Below are 16,255 nucleotides of genomic sequence, written 5' to 3'. Positions count from 1 at the left end.
GCTAGGCAGAGAAGATCATTCTAGTGCTTAGGACATAAGGATTTAAGACAAAAAGAGAACAAGATGTATCCCCTCATGGAGAATTTCACAATTATTTTCAAATTTAAATCATCTTAAGAATACCCTTTGAACTGAGCTGTTCATATGTATTCATGTCAGGAAAGAGGAAAACACTATGCTCAAAATTGCTCATTGAGGGCAGCAGTTCTCAAGCTTTAAGGTTTAGCAGTCAAAACATGAAATTTTATTTAAATATTGTCATCTTAATTTCTGTACAATCCGCTCTTTCCCCCAGAATATTGGATGAAAGGGACAGATGGAACTGTATACACTAAGCAAGATTTTCCAGGTTTGAAAACAAAAGCTGAAATTTACAGCTTACTTTAGCCCCCACTTAACATACAGATGAATCTTGACAATTCATCCGATACCAATATGTCAATTTTGAAATACTCTGGGAATAACTTTGCTGTTTTACTCAATGCGTTATACCAATAAGTGAAGCTCAGTTGTAATGAAGCTCAAGTCAAGTTAAGACTATCAAAAAGTGAACTACATTAGATTGTTGTGATTGATACAGTAAAACTATGTCTGGATTGCTCACTATGGTGTATACACCACTTCTGAGAAAGTTCTGGTTCATTATACTCTTCCATGTAACACGGGTGCAGTAAAACAGCACAAGCTAATTTCTGTATAGTTAAGGTATGACGGATTTGCAATATAAAGTTAAACAGCAAAGAAATGCTTCAACATCATGTAGTGAAACAGGTTTCACAAAATAAAAAAAACATGCAGAAGCTTTGTTTTTTCCCTCCCCTAAGGTCTCCAGCTGCATCCTACAGGCTCACTCAGTGCCATACATTACTTGCCACACTATCAAGTGACTCCTCTCAGCTTTGGCTACAGAAGGTTCAAGTTGTAGAGCTTCTCCAAGGAGTTCAGATTCTCCGCCTTCATCACCTGAAAAACAAAAGCTTTGACTCAGGCAGGTACAGTGAAAAAGAATATTAAGCGGAGAGAGATAAAGGAGTACTAGACTTATGAAAAAACATTGCAAAAGGCTTTTTTGCAAGGGGGGCAGGGGGCGACTGCTCATATATGAGTACATTTGCTATCTTGACTATATACATTACAGTTTGGAACTTGTTTCGTAATTATTTCACCAGAACCCCATGTTCTGATGGTCATATTCTTCAGTTCTTGCTTGAGCATAATGAGCAAGAATTGAACACAAAAGAGATAATGAAACATTCATCTATTTGATGAATGACAAACCTCTGTTTTCTTTCCTTCCTTTTCTAGTTATTCTAGCTTTTCACAACTCAGCACACATGGGCACAAGGCAGCTTTAAACCTGTCCTCCATTACTGCTGTTCAAAGAGAAGACAAGTTTTATGGCTGTGTCCCATACCCTTTGTGAGCCAACGTGACTCAAAGGTGACAGACTAAGCACTAACCAAACTGCATGTAGACAGTCATACACATCACTAGAGGCTGCTTGTTGGTACAGAAGAATGTTGGTTTAACCAGATGAAACAGGAGCTGACTGACAACTTCAGAAAGGCTAAGTCACATTTTGGCTATCTTTTAGCTAGACTGTGTTGGAGGTCAGAGGTATCAAAACATAACATGGACTGAGCTAGCTCTTGAACCAGTTTGCTGCATTACCAAGGTAATAGCTGAGCTAATGCAACTACACAGCTCTGACATTTTAGTTCATGCCTTTGTAGCATGCTGTAAGGACATCTGGTATGTGGTTATTCCAGCTTGCTTAGAAGAACCTCAGATATTCTAGCACCTCACTACAGCACTGCACAGAAGTGCCTCAAGTCGTGCCTCTTGTGCAATTCTACTGGAGTTAGGAGTCAGAGTTGTTTGGGTTTTTTTATTGAGGAGAGGGATGACAGCTCTTGTTCCCCTCAGAACACACAAACTTCCCTTTTATATTAGCAAAAGAACCCAAGGTACACTGAGGTAAAAGGTCAAAATTAGTTAAAACTGATTGACAATCTTACCCATTCTGAAGTCAATATATCCCTCTCCACCACTTATCACCAACATTGATTTTAAGGGACTCTGGTTTAAGGACTCTTGGGCTGGTTTATCACCTGCTAGCTCCGATCCACCACCACTCTGCGGGGAAACAACCTGACCTGCATTAAAAACATACAAACACATTTTTATGCCACATTCACAGAACAATTACATAGAAAATACCACATGTATTTGGGCTTTGGAATTACATATTTATTGCCTAATCATACACTCAACTTGGGATTCTAGGGAAATTCTTCACAAAGGGGCAGGAAGCAGGCTACGCTCAGACTCTTCCTTCCCTGTCTAAAAGAGAAGAAATCAGTTCAGGACAGTTCAATATGAAGTAGAGAATGAGGCACCTCATTAAATTTCCCACAGACACACAAGTCTAGAGATGACACTGAAAGAGACCTAGAGACTTGAGCTGTGCAATTAAAATTATTCATCATATGTCAGCTTAAATAAGCTTCTGTTGTTCACATGCCAGGACACCTACTGCATACAAGTGCTGAGGAGGTATTTTACCAGCACTGCAGCTTCTAGAAAATCCTTAGCTTTTTCAATCAAGATCCTTTCCTTAGGGACTTTCTCCATCTGATTTTTTTTTTTAACCTTCCTACAGGACACTTGATTCTTAAATATGAACCTTTATGTTCATTATCATGAACCCATCTTCTTAAAAGCAATACCCTGTTACTAGAGCACTTGTCCCCAGGTAAAAATCAGGCACTTCTTTCTTTCAGACCAACCCTGTTTCACCTCATTTAACAATACTGCTTTTATGAACTGGGAAGTCTTGCAAATCAAGAAATAACAAGTTGTTATGAATGTACAAATTTCTTTCTTGCTTTCTTTGCCTAAACATTATGTTCAGCCAAGCAAAGGAGGATGAACAAGAGACATCACTTGAGCAATGGTAATAAAAACTCACCAGGTACAGCGACAAAGAATTTGACAGCATCACGGTGCCCGTGGAAGCAAAGCTGTGCGTGTGCCATTGAGCAATACGGTATGAATGTTCCAGGGGTCACTTTGTCACTGTTTTCATCTCCATATACACGTATTACACTTCCTGGACGGTTTCCAGAACCTGCTGCTGCTTTATTAGCTGCAAAAGAAGAAAAGAAGTGTTCTCTACTTGAAAATACGCATTACAGAAATAGTTATTCGTTAAGAAACCTTATGATACCATCTAAAAGCTAAAGCCAACTCAGATAAAAATGAAACAGGAGGGCAGCAATGCCAATTCAAGACAGAGCTGGAAAGAAAAAAAGATTGCATGCTTCGTTATTTTAAGTACCTCAGAAAATGGAGCAGGACTCTTATTAGTCTAGCATAAACATCAAGTTTTAATTTTCTATTTTTGAAAAAATAATTTGTGGAAACACCATCTTTACAGAAAATGCTGCTGATTAGTTTCAGTGTGAAAATGTACGTAATGTACTTAAACATATAAAGGCATTTTTCTTCCAACTAACTATAGGGTATCCCCTGGCCCGCAAAAAAAAAAGTTCTCTAAAAATAACCACCTGTAGGCATGAAGGAGCTACCCTATTAGAATTGTATGTCTGTTTTTTACTGAAGAGTTGTAAAATCCATTGAAATAGAAAAGTGATCATGCTAGACATACAAGCCATCTCCATTCCAAAGACCATCAGAGTAGTGAAAGAAACAGTGATTTATAACAAGACAGTAAATGATGTGGATTAATGACAGTTATAAGATATGGTGTCACATTGGCTGGAAGAAAAACAAAGTCTGTATGAAAGTTCAGCTGCAACACAGGATGATACTAAACTGCTGAGCAGATTGGTGGCCATTTAGCAAACATAAAACTGCTGCAATGCAGTAACTGCAAGTGGAAAAACATTTAGGAACATACAAAGGGTAAATCTATAAGGAGTGGGGAAACAGCCTCAAAGTGGCTATTAGAAGCCTGGAAATAGATTTTTTTGTTCAGGATCTGCACTTACCCCTCAGCCTCAGTAAACGTCCCTGGTGGAGGATTACAGCTAAAGTGAGAAAGGAGGAAAGGGGAAATGGATAGGTATGACAGTAGAGGAGAAAGATTAATGAGAACCCACCACTCTCATATTTTGGTTTCTGATAAGATAGAGCTCAAAATTTTAGCTCCTAAAAACAATTATTTAATTACAGAAGATTTAATAAAAGGTCAGAGAACATCTTGATATAAAAGTTTCAGTATAAAATGGATAAAGAAAACAGGGCCACTTTCACATGCTTTACCACTATAAAGAGTCATTAATTAACAAAAGTTTCCCCTTTCTCTCTTTTCTTAGCAGGAAGCTAACAAAATAGTATACAACTCCTCACGTTACCAAGTGCCTGTAAGATGCCCTGCTGATGACACCCAGGGAACTGAGAGTATGTAATATGCAACTGCCTTTGAAACAAATATTTGTAACACAGGTTCTCAAAATCATCTGATTCACAAATGGTTGTTCTGATTCATGAACTACTGGCAAAATTAAGGTTACGTTCTTTTTCCAGAGGAGTGTTTTTTTTTTTTTTTTTTTTTCCCTTTTTTTAAGTAGCAAATATGAAAACATTAAATTAAGTTTGATGCAAAGAGCTATAATTTTTGAAAGCAAGACTTAATTATTTCAGAATCATGCTAGGAAGTCTATCCTCCCTTAAGTACACTCATGCAATGCAAAAAGACATTTATTGAATGAATGGACAATGTAATGGAAAAGTATGAGAAAAAACATATGCATGTGCTGTTCAAAAAAAGCAGATACAACATGATGAGTTTTTACTATTAAATTACTTTAAGATTTTACCTATCAATGCACTACTTTTTTTTATCACTTAAGACAATCAAAACTACCAAATTGCTGCACTTTGTGAAGCCTTTGTCCATAGGCTTTTACATTTGCCTCAGCCACAACTTGTAAAATAATAATAATAATAATATATATATATATTTTTGGATGAACGCTCTTCCCAAGCCTAACCTACTTCCAATTTGTTTGCCCTTAGCAAACACTGGACTGTTCCCTTCTCCAAGAGTTCAACTGCTCCTGTCAGAATGTTTCTTCTCCCCTCTCACCCCAGTAGTTTCAGACTATGGTATGAGCTGGGTTCTATTAAGCAGATACCTGAATTATCTAGTAATGGAATTTTAAACACAGGTTGATGTGCTCTATTTGAAGAGCTTGTTTACAACTCCAATGGCTTTGCGCACATCCTGTAGAATAGTTGGTATACTGCTGTTCCAGTCCTTCATGCCTATTTTGTGATGAATTCTTAAAACCACAGCCATGCAAATTGTACAAGCAACCGTATCAGCTTGCTAAAGTCAATCTGAAAAGCTACTTCATAAAAGCTGATCATAAATAAAAATCAATTCGAAAATAAAAGTTTTCTCTTGCAAGCAATAAACTTAGAGATATATAATTAATGCTAATACTCTTAACACCTCTATGTCTTTGAAATGTCTGGCTAGTCAAACCAGATCATCTCTATTAAATTCTGAACAAAGGAGCTTTTCAAGATGGTCCTTTTTGCACAGAGAATTGTAACCATGGACACAGATTATGTGCTACACAATGCACAGAACCCATCTCTTACAATACCTGAAAGATTCAGATCTACTGATAAAGCTCTCTACCCATTAGTAAACCTCTAAATGACCTTAAATATTTTATTTTTCTGTCTACAGAATATTGCACAGTGCTATTCATTTATGTTTTACTTACTTTCTGTTAATGGAATGGAGATGATGACACCATTTCCTGTTCCTACCCATAAACGATTACATGACACCATAAGAGCTGTGATTCTCACAAACGAGAATCCCAGTTTACCAGTACCTAAAAACAAAAGATGCTTTTCATCAAAAATGAGCAAAAAAGAAGTTTAGTTTCATAACAGAATTCTAACTTCAACTCCCAACCCATGCAGACATGCAATAGTTTCCCACTTCAAACAGAAGCAAAGTGGAGGGGGATATTCTTTGAGCTGTATTTTAACTTGGAAGATAACCTAGGAGGCTAAAGCACTTCTCGGATGGATTCCAAATGGCTACGTTACCTGAGTCTTTTGTGTTTAGGTAGATTCTCAAACTGCTGTTATACAAACAGTGATAGAACAATGACACAACTTATTTGTTTTCAGAGCAGTAACATATTTGTAATTTTATGTTCCAACTCTCTTGGAAAAGGAAAGATAGTTTTTCCACATAAGTTATGGGTTCTTCCCACTCTTGGATTAAAACCAAGCATCAGTCCAGTAACACAAAGATTTTAATGTCTTTGCATTTCTGCTCAAACTTATTTTTTTAATCAGCTTTGAGTTAAAGGACATTGTCAGCATCAGCTAGGATTAACCAATTGTATCAGAATACCCATTGAGCTCATCAGGCTTTACAGACTTGACGTAGGCCTCTAATTCCAGAATCAAGTTTTACATCAAACAGGACCCACCCTCCCTCTTTGCCTGCAGTGCAAAGTCCCTGATCAGTAACAGGAAAAGAAAGCTCCAGCCACCAACAGGTGTAAGAACACTGTGAATGGTCTTAACTTACCTAGCATTTTGCTTACATAAGGTTCAATGTCCACGTCTTGTAGATGTTGATACGTGTGTGCATGATAGAGACGCAGCGTAGAGTCCAAACGAATAGACACCCACACCCCATCACCCACCCATGCCAGCTGTCTCACTTGACTTTCTCTTCTTGGGTGAGCATCAAATGACTTCTACAAAAAAATAGATTTTCAGTTAGGAACTGACGTGATAAAGGGAAAAATAAGAAGGGCTTCTCTTTCAGTCTTATACTGTCAATATTGGCAGTTTTCTCAAGTCATCTACCACATCTAGCAGACACAGCGTTTAGATACAATTACCATATGATGCTGATAAAGTAAACACTAAAAAGTGTTGATTCCCTGCCCTGGAGCGTGAGCACAAAGCTATGGTTTCCTGCTGCATTCTAAGTTACATTACAATCCCAGCCTGCTCTGACTTCTGTTTCCATTTTAACCTTGAGCCTTCTCAGCAAAAGCTCTAGGCACAAGATAGACATGATCAAAAGCTGTTTCTCTTTCCAGTACTACCTTAAAAACAAACCCACCCATGCAAAATGCCTACTAACCATCAACATCACAACAGAGATCACAGTTGTATCAATTCCCTTGTTTCCATACATTCCCAGTTTTCCATATATAAACTTTTCTCCTCAAAAAGACCTATCATGAATTAGGTCCTTAATATTTTCAAGAACTGAGCATTCATCCACTAAAAGGCCCACATCTCAGACCAGGTACCAAAATTAATACTTTAACTTCCGATAAGAGTTTCCAGAAACCTTAGTCGCTTCCTGCACTTGTGGAATGTTATGAACACTCAACAGCACTACAGAAACACCAGCTTAAACACCTTTACAGAAACAAAATATTCTTTGGAGGGAAAATATATTCAATAGCTTTGACCATTTACCCCTCTAAAATATGTAGAGACATTCTAGACAGATAGATGAAGAACATAATGATAGAATATGTATGTATCAAAGGTAGGAGCTACCTTGCAACTGCTGTCCTATCATTTCTCAAATTCTTCTAAAACGATGAAATACTCATTTATCTTAAGTGAATGGCATTTCCCAGAACAAGTTTGTTTTGCTGCCTGTTTCTGTGCTAATGAACTATTCTCTGGCGTTTGAGCTTTGGCATAAGATGGCATTAAGACACAACAAAGTTTAATTATACTTAAAACATCAGCTGAACTCGCCTCTATTTTCATGGCCTTTGGCTGAACAACGTAGATTTTGTTCCTGTAGCCACACCAGACTTTGTCATGTACCACTGTCATGCATCTTATAGAATGATGCGGCCGGCCCAGGTCTAAGAGGTGATAGTTTGTCAAATCCCACTGGCCATCTTTAAAAAGAAAAGCAAAAAAAGGAAAGAAAACAAAACATAGGTTTCTAGTTACAAATTATCCACAAACCCAGGCAAATGCCTTGTTTAAAAACAGCCCAATTTTTAAGACTAACAACCTGAGTAAGTCAATACTTGGTCTCAGACCATTACTAACATTAGTAAAACGAGACGTTACTACCCTGCATGATGAACAATGAAAAAAACAGACTAACAAGGTTTTTGCTGTTTAGCTCACACATATCCTACTCTCCTTTTTCTCCTCCTAGGATATGAAGAAATTCAAGGAATGAACCAGAGCAGTGCAGAAATTTCTGTGGGAGTCAGAACAAGCCCACATTTTCCTCAAAGGTCATTAGCAACAATTACACTGCTTATAAAAGAACTCTGAAGCAGCAAGCTAAAGCAGCTCACAGGTTGATCCAGTTTCTGGACCAAGTAACAGTCGAGATAAGCCTAAAATCAGGAAGTCTGCTTTAACAAGGGATAAAGGGCTACAGAACTTTATGGAAGATAAAAAAAAAAATGCCATTAAGAAAAAAAGCGATCAAAAATAAACAAACACCCCATACACACAAAGGAAAAGAAAAAAAGATTCCACTATCAAACTACAATCAAAACTAGACTTTTTACATGGTCCAGTTAAACAGGCCACTAAGGCAATTCAGCCTATATTTGTAGTTTTGCATTATGTATATAGGTCTTACACTTGTGATAATTTAAGTGAAAACAAGGTTTTCTAAGCAACCAAAAGAGGTTTCAGAAGAAAGCATAAAAAAACTGAAGCTTAGATGGGCAGTTTGCAGAGAAAATTGTATAGGGTTTGCAGGGGGTACACAGAGATGAGTATAAATGCAGAAAGCCAGATAGTTCATAAACTTATTCAACAATTTCAACCACTTTGTAGGCCTTGAAGCAACTTACAGGAACTTCAGAGCGAGAATTTACAGCAGTGATACCAAGTAGGAGAATCTAGATCTCTATCTATGAAAAAGAAAGGAACAGGGAATTCCCAATCGCTGTGTTTTAATTTTGCCTGAACTTACCAAGTATTGCACTTGGTTAAATATTTAAATGATACTCAAAACTGCAATAGAAGTATAAGAAAGATTTGTCTGTAAAAAGGCCACTGGGGAATACATTTTCCAAACACTGTAAATGGTACATTTCTTTCATAAGCACTGTAACAACTTCATTCTTTCAAGGTCAATAGAAAGCTTACCAACTCCTCTGTGAAATATTGCTAGTGTTCCATCAGCTAGTGCAACTAATACTATTCCTTTTACATGTCTAGGAAAAGGAGGGAAGCACAAGTACATACCATTAGATTAAGTCTGAATATAAAATTTTAGAGTTTTTCTTTTCTAAATACTTCAGCATAGTTTTTATTCACATTAACACTAGTGCTTTGATTTCTACAATAATACTCTAAGTACAATTCAAGTAGTTTAAAATATTTTTAGTTATAATGCCTAAACGAAACAATGATATGTAATATTTGAGCATATAGCTACCAAGAAACTTATGATTTGAATCATAGTACATCCAACAGATACAAGATTCCTTTCATTTTCCTTACTCCCCAAACACTTTCCAAAGCCCTTGTAAGAATATGCATGCATTTATGGCAATTGACATTCCAAATATCTTAGGAGAAAAAATAAACCTTTTTTTTTTTTTTTAAACAAAAATTCACTATGATTTACATGATATTCTTTCAGAACTTACACAATACTGAGAATAGAATCTTTAAGTTTAATGGCATGAACACATTTCCTCCACTGGGCCACTGACGAATGAACATACAAGCTGCAAAGACAAATCAGGAGGGATTGAAAGCACTCAAAAAGGTCTAGCAGACAGGATTAAAAAAAAAAAAGCCCTAAGTTGAAACCCACAGTTAGAGGGAAAACAAGTGTTCATCTTACACTGAAAAAAGACCTATAGAAAGAACAAACCACCTGCGCAGACAGAATGGTTTTTAAGATGCCCAAAAGATTACAGACACCTTTGCAGACATGTCTACTTTAAGGGCAATGTATTTTTCTGGTGTAATATTGAATACTGAATGTTATGGAAGTATCAGACAAAACTAGTTCTTTCACTAAAAGAACTATTCCAGAGACAAAGATCATTTGTCAAACTGTGATTATTAGCTACCTACAATATCTCCTTTGAGTTATGAAATATCTAACTAACATAGACAGGTATACAAAGTTTAGGCTCTTCTGAGGGCTTCTTGCACTTAATCTTGACTCTTGAGACAGTTAACAGCCTGTAGGCCCAAGAAGCAAGTTTAAAATAATTCCTCCAACAAATCTAATCTAAGATTAGCATTTTCTTACCATCCATTCTGTGCTCCAAGCCACATTGTTGGCAAAAGGCTACTCATTTTCTGTGCTTCTTCTCTCACTAGATCTTGCTCATTTGGCAAAACCGCCATATCCTTATACAATTCTGATTCACTGCTAAGGAAGGAAGGAAAAAAGTTCAAGTATTGTGAATTAAATGCTCAGATGACTTCAGGGATAGCCTAATACTAGCTTTATGGCTGTTGATGTCTACATTTGCTTTTGATGTGCACAAGATATTTAAAATCCAACAACTCTATATAAAGTATACCAATGGTACAGGTAACTTTGGTAACCATTAATTTTTCCCAGTGGTCATAGATGTCTAAAAGAAAGTTTACATTCCATTCAACCCTGTCACTATTACTGAAGGGAGTCGCATCAGAGGCACGTGGTGCGGAAAATGCTTAAAAAAGGCTCTAGTACCTCCCAATAAGATATTTAGACTTTTGCACAGAGAATCGTAATTCCTGAGCTGTCTGAAGAGCTGAAATATGCTTTCATTGCAAACATCATTTTTACACTTCTCCTCTACAGTTGTATTTATACCTATGGACTGACTATTCAGAGAAAGGGAGATATTTAAAAAACTGATCAGGGGAAAGAATAAGACTCCTGACATATACCTCATGAGAGCTGTAAGGATGAAAACTCGATGTGCTCACTGTATTTTACAAAATAAAAGTTTCACCTCTATGTTGTGCTCTTGAAAATATCCTTTTTCATTTTAAATAATATTTTCAAGGTATGAGTATTGACCCAGTACCTAGGCTGGTACATTGGAGAGCCCTCTATTGTATGCTGCACTCCCAGAGGATCCGTAAAGACATGTTCTGTGTAGACTCCACTTTGTGAAGTATCAGATGTGTCTTCTCCTGCCTCTGCATTAACTTCTGTCGCCTCTGTTGCCTCCTCTGCTGTTGGAATGTTCTCATCTACTGAATTACTTTCAGTTGCGATATCTACCAAACAAACCAAAAACACTTGAACTGCTTTAACAATTATGGAGAGCGTTCTTAATGGTTTAAAACAGCCAGAACTTGATCCTTTCAACAGTTAACTGAATATTTGATATAACGAGATAATTGCAATATACATTTTATACATCATCTAAAATTAAAAAAAAAAAAAAAAAAAAAAAAAGGAGGCAATGCAATCTATTACTTAAGTTCAGGCATCAATAGGTGACAAAAACCTCACTTGCACTACAACTTTCATACCTGACTGTTTATCTGCCATAGATGAGCTGCCATTTGCATCATGAACTATAGGTACTCCTGTATAGGTCTCTGCCTTACAGCCAACCACTGTTATTCCTCCTAATAGACTATCAGTGTCTGCAGAGCTGTTGCTGGTCATGCTTCCGCACAGCGATGACTTGTCCACTTGACTGGGATCTGCTTCTTGCGACCCTTCTTCTCCCACAGGATAGTCTGTTTCTCTAGCCCCTAAAAGGGATTAAATCATTTTGCATGCACAAAGAGATTGTGTCATCTAATTTCAAATTATACTTTCAAATTGAGCAAACTCCCCAAAACCCGAGATATGATATAAACCTATAGGTATTCAGTATATAATGAGTCTTTACCTGGTACACTAGCAATGCAAAGCACATGAGAATTGCAAACAATGAAACTGTCCAAAATATTTCCTGGTTGATTAGCATCAATAATGATAACTTTTGTAGCAGAATGTGTACTAGTACAGATCCAAACTAGACTGGATAATTCTTCCTGATGTTTCAGCTCCTTCTGCTGGTCCTGAAGGAGAATAAAGCCAGAATAGAAGTGAACAACAATAAGGAGGAGGAAGGGAAACGAAAACAATACTGCCACTAAGCTTGTATGTTCCTATATACAGAAGTATATTTAACTTATCACAATTATGTAATTTGAATGCTATTACAAAAACTAAAGTTATTTAATTGTTCTCAATGGATTTGGAAGATAAACTTATTTCATACCTGCATAGAAAACAACAGAAAATGATAAAACTGCTCGATTAGAAAGCTGATTGAGTGTAAAGCAATGCAAATGTATTTATATGCCTGCTGCCATACTCACTATCTCTACAGATTAATGTTATGTCCCAAAGCATTTCAAGCCAAAACGCAACTCTCTGCCTTTGTTTTTAATGCCTCTCATATGAGTGCGATTCAGTGTTTTGAATTCATAACATCATAAAGACAGACATTTTAAGCAAAGGGACAGGTACCAAAATAAATACATTTTTTGATGCTGGCCAGAACTTCAGTAATTGTACTGCAAGTGTTCTAATAGAAGCAACACTAATAGAAACAGCACATTGTTTTGATGCAGAACTGGTTTGTTCCTGAGATTTACCAACAGGCTGGCACACAGGAAAGAATTAAGTATTTACTACTAAAATATTTGGAAATCAATATCCCAAATACCACGTGTTAATGACTTCCTAAAAAAACTATATTCATTACTACCAAAAAACAAACCTGACTACTAAAGACAATATTGACCTACAATATACTGTTAAATTGTTTAACGGTGCTAATTATTCAAAATAGAACATGATGGCAGATCTTACCTTCAGTTCTTGATCCAGTCTGTCTAAGCTACTTTGAGATCCTGTTCTCTGTTTGTTGCCATCTGCATCCACACCAGTCAGGTCATTGTAGAATACACTAGCACCAACCACAGACCCTCCATCTCGTGTTTTCCCTCCTGACAGATTCACTCCCACAGCACACCAGAGCTTCAGAGAAAAAGTACTTCAGTTGAAATAACAAAATTTGGGGGTTTTGAAAAATTAATCAGATCAACTAAAAAGACACATTGACACTTCAGTATGATATCAAATAGCAGTTCTCAGTAATCTGGTAAAGATTAAGCCAAGGCATATTTTACTGAAGCTTGAGCTCAAACACCTGTGCTTTAGAAAAAAGATACTACATTACGTAAGGAAAACAATGGAATCTTAAAAAACAAAACAACCACAAACCAGTTTTTCAAAGGTATAGTGACAACTCTAAAATCCTACCTTCATAGATGTATCTTTCTCATCTAAAGGTCTCAGGTAGACAGGTACAGGTAAGTTCTTCATCTTGTTGTCACCCTGGCCACCATTTGTTGCCTAGACAGAAAAAAAGGCAGGGAGAAAGAAATGCTTTCCTCCATAAAAAAAGAAATTTGCAAGCTTCAATTGCAAATTGGTACATATGCTTGAGAGTTTTGCTTTGTGGTTTTCTGCAGATAGACTTTTAACTGTAAAAGTCCAAATCAGGCCCAAAAAAAAAAAAAAAAAAAAGATGCTAGAATCAGTCAAACTGAAATACCCTGTTTCTGAAACTGCTGTCCAAATTTACAGAACATGAAGTTGCTGGCATTACTCAAGCGTAAGTACCTGTTTGTACTTCTGAGGTAGACTCCAACCAAATGCCTGCACTCTGCCATCTTCTTTCTGCACATGTGCTTTTACTTGGCGATACTGTTCTCTCTTCTGCTCTCTGCGTGAGGCTAAACTGGCTTCCGTTCTAGGAAGAAATCATTAAAGAACCTGTTAGTTTCCCTTTTCAGAATTCCTTATTTTCCTGTATCATAGTAGTGTCCATTAAACTCAATAGACAAGACCTCTGAAACTGCTGGGTTATCAAACATTTAACTAGCTTTCAACACATCACTTGTTGAACACAAGCTTTTGAACTGTCTAAGAACCCTGGGAAAAAAACAGGCAAAACCAGAAAGCCTGTTTTCAGTAACTCTAGCTACATGGATTATACATCTTTGCAAGTTCTAAGAGTTGACAGTTCAAAAGAGTGTAGTGAAAAACAACCAAAAACACAAACACAAAAACACCACAGAACCCCAAACATTCATCTGCTGCTGCATTTTTCAGTGCGCACTACATTGACTTCACAAGCATGAACTTCAGGAGACTGTTCTTTATGCTTATAATTCACTGAGCAGCAAACCATTTATCTCTGAGAAAAGCATGAACATTTGAGATATCATATCTAATATTGTAAAACCAAAATGTCTTACTCATCACTGAGGAATTCAAAGGCTTTAGATTTGTCACTAGGTAACTGAGATAAGGTGCTGCTTCTTTTCTTGACTGATGGAGTAATATGTGAGGTTGGAGCATTATATTTAACATTGACAGGAGGTTCTGGTTTCTTAGCTGTGTTACTAGATGAACTGAAGAGCCTGCTAAAACTAAAGTGAGAGAAAAAAAAAAAGATGACAGTTCAGGTTTGTAAGATACATTCAGGCTTGACTATGTGGACAAAACACTGCATACACTAGCCTGCTCAAGAGAGTTAGAGTGAGAAAACTGGAACCCAACACAGCAGTCATCACACACTCAGCATTACATTCAAAGCATAGAAATACATGTCAATAACATTCTTAAATAAAGTAGTAGTATCTCATTCACCTATAAAATTAACTGAATAAATTTAACTGAATAAAAATGTATAAAGAACAGTAGAATTAGGATGCAAGTATTATATCCAGAAAACAAGTATTAGGAAGTATATTACTTCATGCACTACCATAAGATCCCACTCTATACTAAAAGATAGAACAGCTATCAGCAAGTCACCACATCATAAAATTATTTTATGAGGATCTTGCTGTTTAATCCTCCTTTTTTGATTTAGAATTTCCATGTAGAAAGGATAATTTGACAATCAATAAGCTGTATGTCATAGATGGAAAGGAATTTGAATTAAATGCAATCCACACAAGCTATTCAAATTTCTTGTTTTCAATGCCATTAAAATGCTCAGAACAAGAATCCAGGTGCACATTCAGCTAAAAAAATTACAGCACTTTGGTATTTAACTTCAAAGTGCACAATCGTTCACTATATGATGCAGCTTACGATATATTTTTGTCTTCAAGAGCAGCCTTACCGAGTTGGCATGCTAGGTAACAAAAGGAAAACAGATAAGATACCTTCATTTGCCAAAACATAATTAGATAACATACAAAAATATGCCAGCTAATTGGTTAGGGTCTTTTGGTTTATTTTTGCCAGTGAATTGTGTTTCAACACTTACAACTGCCAAATGCTTGATCTCTTCTTTTCTTGCATGGCTGGGTTTTCCCTTGATGCTCTACAAGAAAGGAATTCTAAGTTTACTCAGTAAGCATTAAGTCTAAATGTAAAGAACAGAACAGTTCTAGCATTCAAATAGCCCTATCATTTAAAGTAAAACAAGGTAGTAGATATCAGCAGTACCAATGCCTATTTCTTCACATTACTGCTTCGTTTATAATTACAGAATGAACTTAACATTGAAATTCTAGCTAGAGGAATTAAAGTTCCACAATAAACATCCTCCGCTCTTATTTGTGTCAGAACCCACAATTGGCAAGTGCTTTTCAGACAGCCAAGACAAAGCTGTGGAAAACCAGTTTTTTCACTGTAAACAACAAAACATTTAATTTTAAATCCTTCTGCCTGCCCTTTTTTTTTTGTGGGAGGGGGACTATGGCAGGGGGAAGGGAGCTTTTATTTTTAAACCGCTCATTCCCCAAGGCTCTAGTAAACACATGACAGAATGTTTATTCCTGAAGCCATACGTACATATATCTCATATCTCCTTGGGAATAAATGTTTTTCCTCAGACAGATTTAGAGTCAAAATGGCTCTCACTTATTAAGAACAATAGAAAAAAAAAAAAAAAACAAGTGTAAATGTGACACCTGACCTGCAGGCGGCAGCAAGTGACACTGCTCTGCAGCAGAGGTGGGCTCAGTCCTGGCAAGGGTGCCACAAAAACGAGCTGGACTGAGGTCAAAGGCAGAAGACCAGATTTTTTGGAATCCTTTTCAGGTCAGTTCAGTATTCAGGGTGCAAGTTAGACCAAGTCATATCTTTACTGCTTCTGTTTAGCCAACTTTGCAATTTTGTATTTATTTTCACCCCCCCACACACACCCTGAATTATCCAAATGCTGATACACTGATTACATCAATTCTAAAA

The 16,255-nt window shown here is 36.7% G+C and overlaps 1 protein-coding gene across 9 annotated transcripts in view; it reads right to left on the bottom strand.

The window, feature by feature from the left end:
- Positions 1-16,255, bottom strand: part of SPAG9 (sperm associated antigen 9) — a 54,369-nt gene continuing 38,114 nt past the window's right edge. For 5 of the 9 annotated variants that reach the window (XM_088535890.1, XM_088535892.1, XM_088535899.1 and 2 more), the window contains 18 exons: positions 15,327-15,383; positions 14,305-14,478; positions 13,667-13,796; positions 13,304-13,396; positions 12,851-13,018; positions 11,880-12,051; positions 11,512-11,739; positions 11,058-11,253; positions 10,286-10,408; positions 9,669-9,749; positions 9,163-9,230; positions 7,792-7,940; positions 6,590-6,761; positions 5,763-5,876; positions 4,014-4,052; positions 2,972-3,148; positions 2,019-2,156; positions 1-963 (listed from right to left, as the gene is read on the bottom strand). In XM_088535890.1, coding sequence (XP_088392016.1) covers positions 848-963; positions 2,019-2,156; positions 2,972-3,148; positions 4,014-4,052; positions 5,763-5,876; positions 6,590-6,761; positions 7,792-7,940; positions 9,163-9,230; positions 9,669-9,749; positions 10,286-10,408; positions 11,058-11,253; positions 11,512-11,739; positions 11,880-12,051; positions 12,851-13,018; positions 13,304-13,396; positions 13,667-13,796; positions 14,305-14,478; positions 15,327-15,383 — 2,395 coding nt within the window. In that variant the 3' untranslated portion in view covers positions 1-847. The remainder of the gene's footprint in view (positions 964-2,018; positions 2,157-2,971; positions 3,149-4,013; positions 4,053-5,762; positions 5,877-6,589; positions 6,762-7,791; positions 7,941-9,162; positions 9,231-9,668; positions 9,750-10,285; positions 10,409-11,057; positions 11,254-11,511; positions 11,740-11,879; positions 12,052-12,850; positions 13,019-13,303; positions 13,397-13,666; positions 13,797-14,304; positions 14,479-15,326; positions 15,384-16,255) is intronic. The other 4 variants (XM_088535894.1, XM_088535895.1, XM_088535898.1 and 1 more) reach the window with 2 other exon arrangements.

The sequence above is a fragment of the Tinamus guttatus genome, unplaced genomic scaffold, assembly GCF_059628265.1.
Source record: "Tinamus guttatus ecotype Peru unplaced genomic scaffold, ASM5962826v1 Tinamus_guttatus_pri_ptg000649l, whole genome shotgun sequence".
Taxonomy (NCBI): Eukaryota; Metazoa; Chordata; class Aves; order Tinamiformes; family Tinamidae; genus Tinamus; species Tinamus guttatus.
The sequence above is the reverse complement of the archived record's forward strand: the minus strand, read 5'-3'. Positions and strand labels throughout refer to the sequence as shown.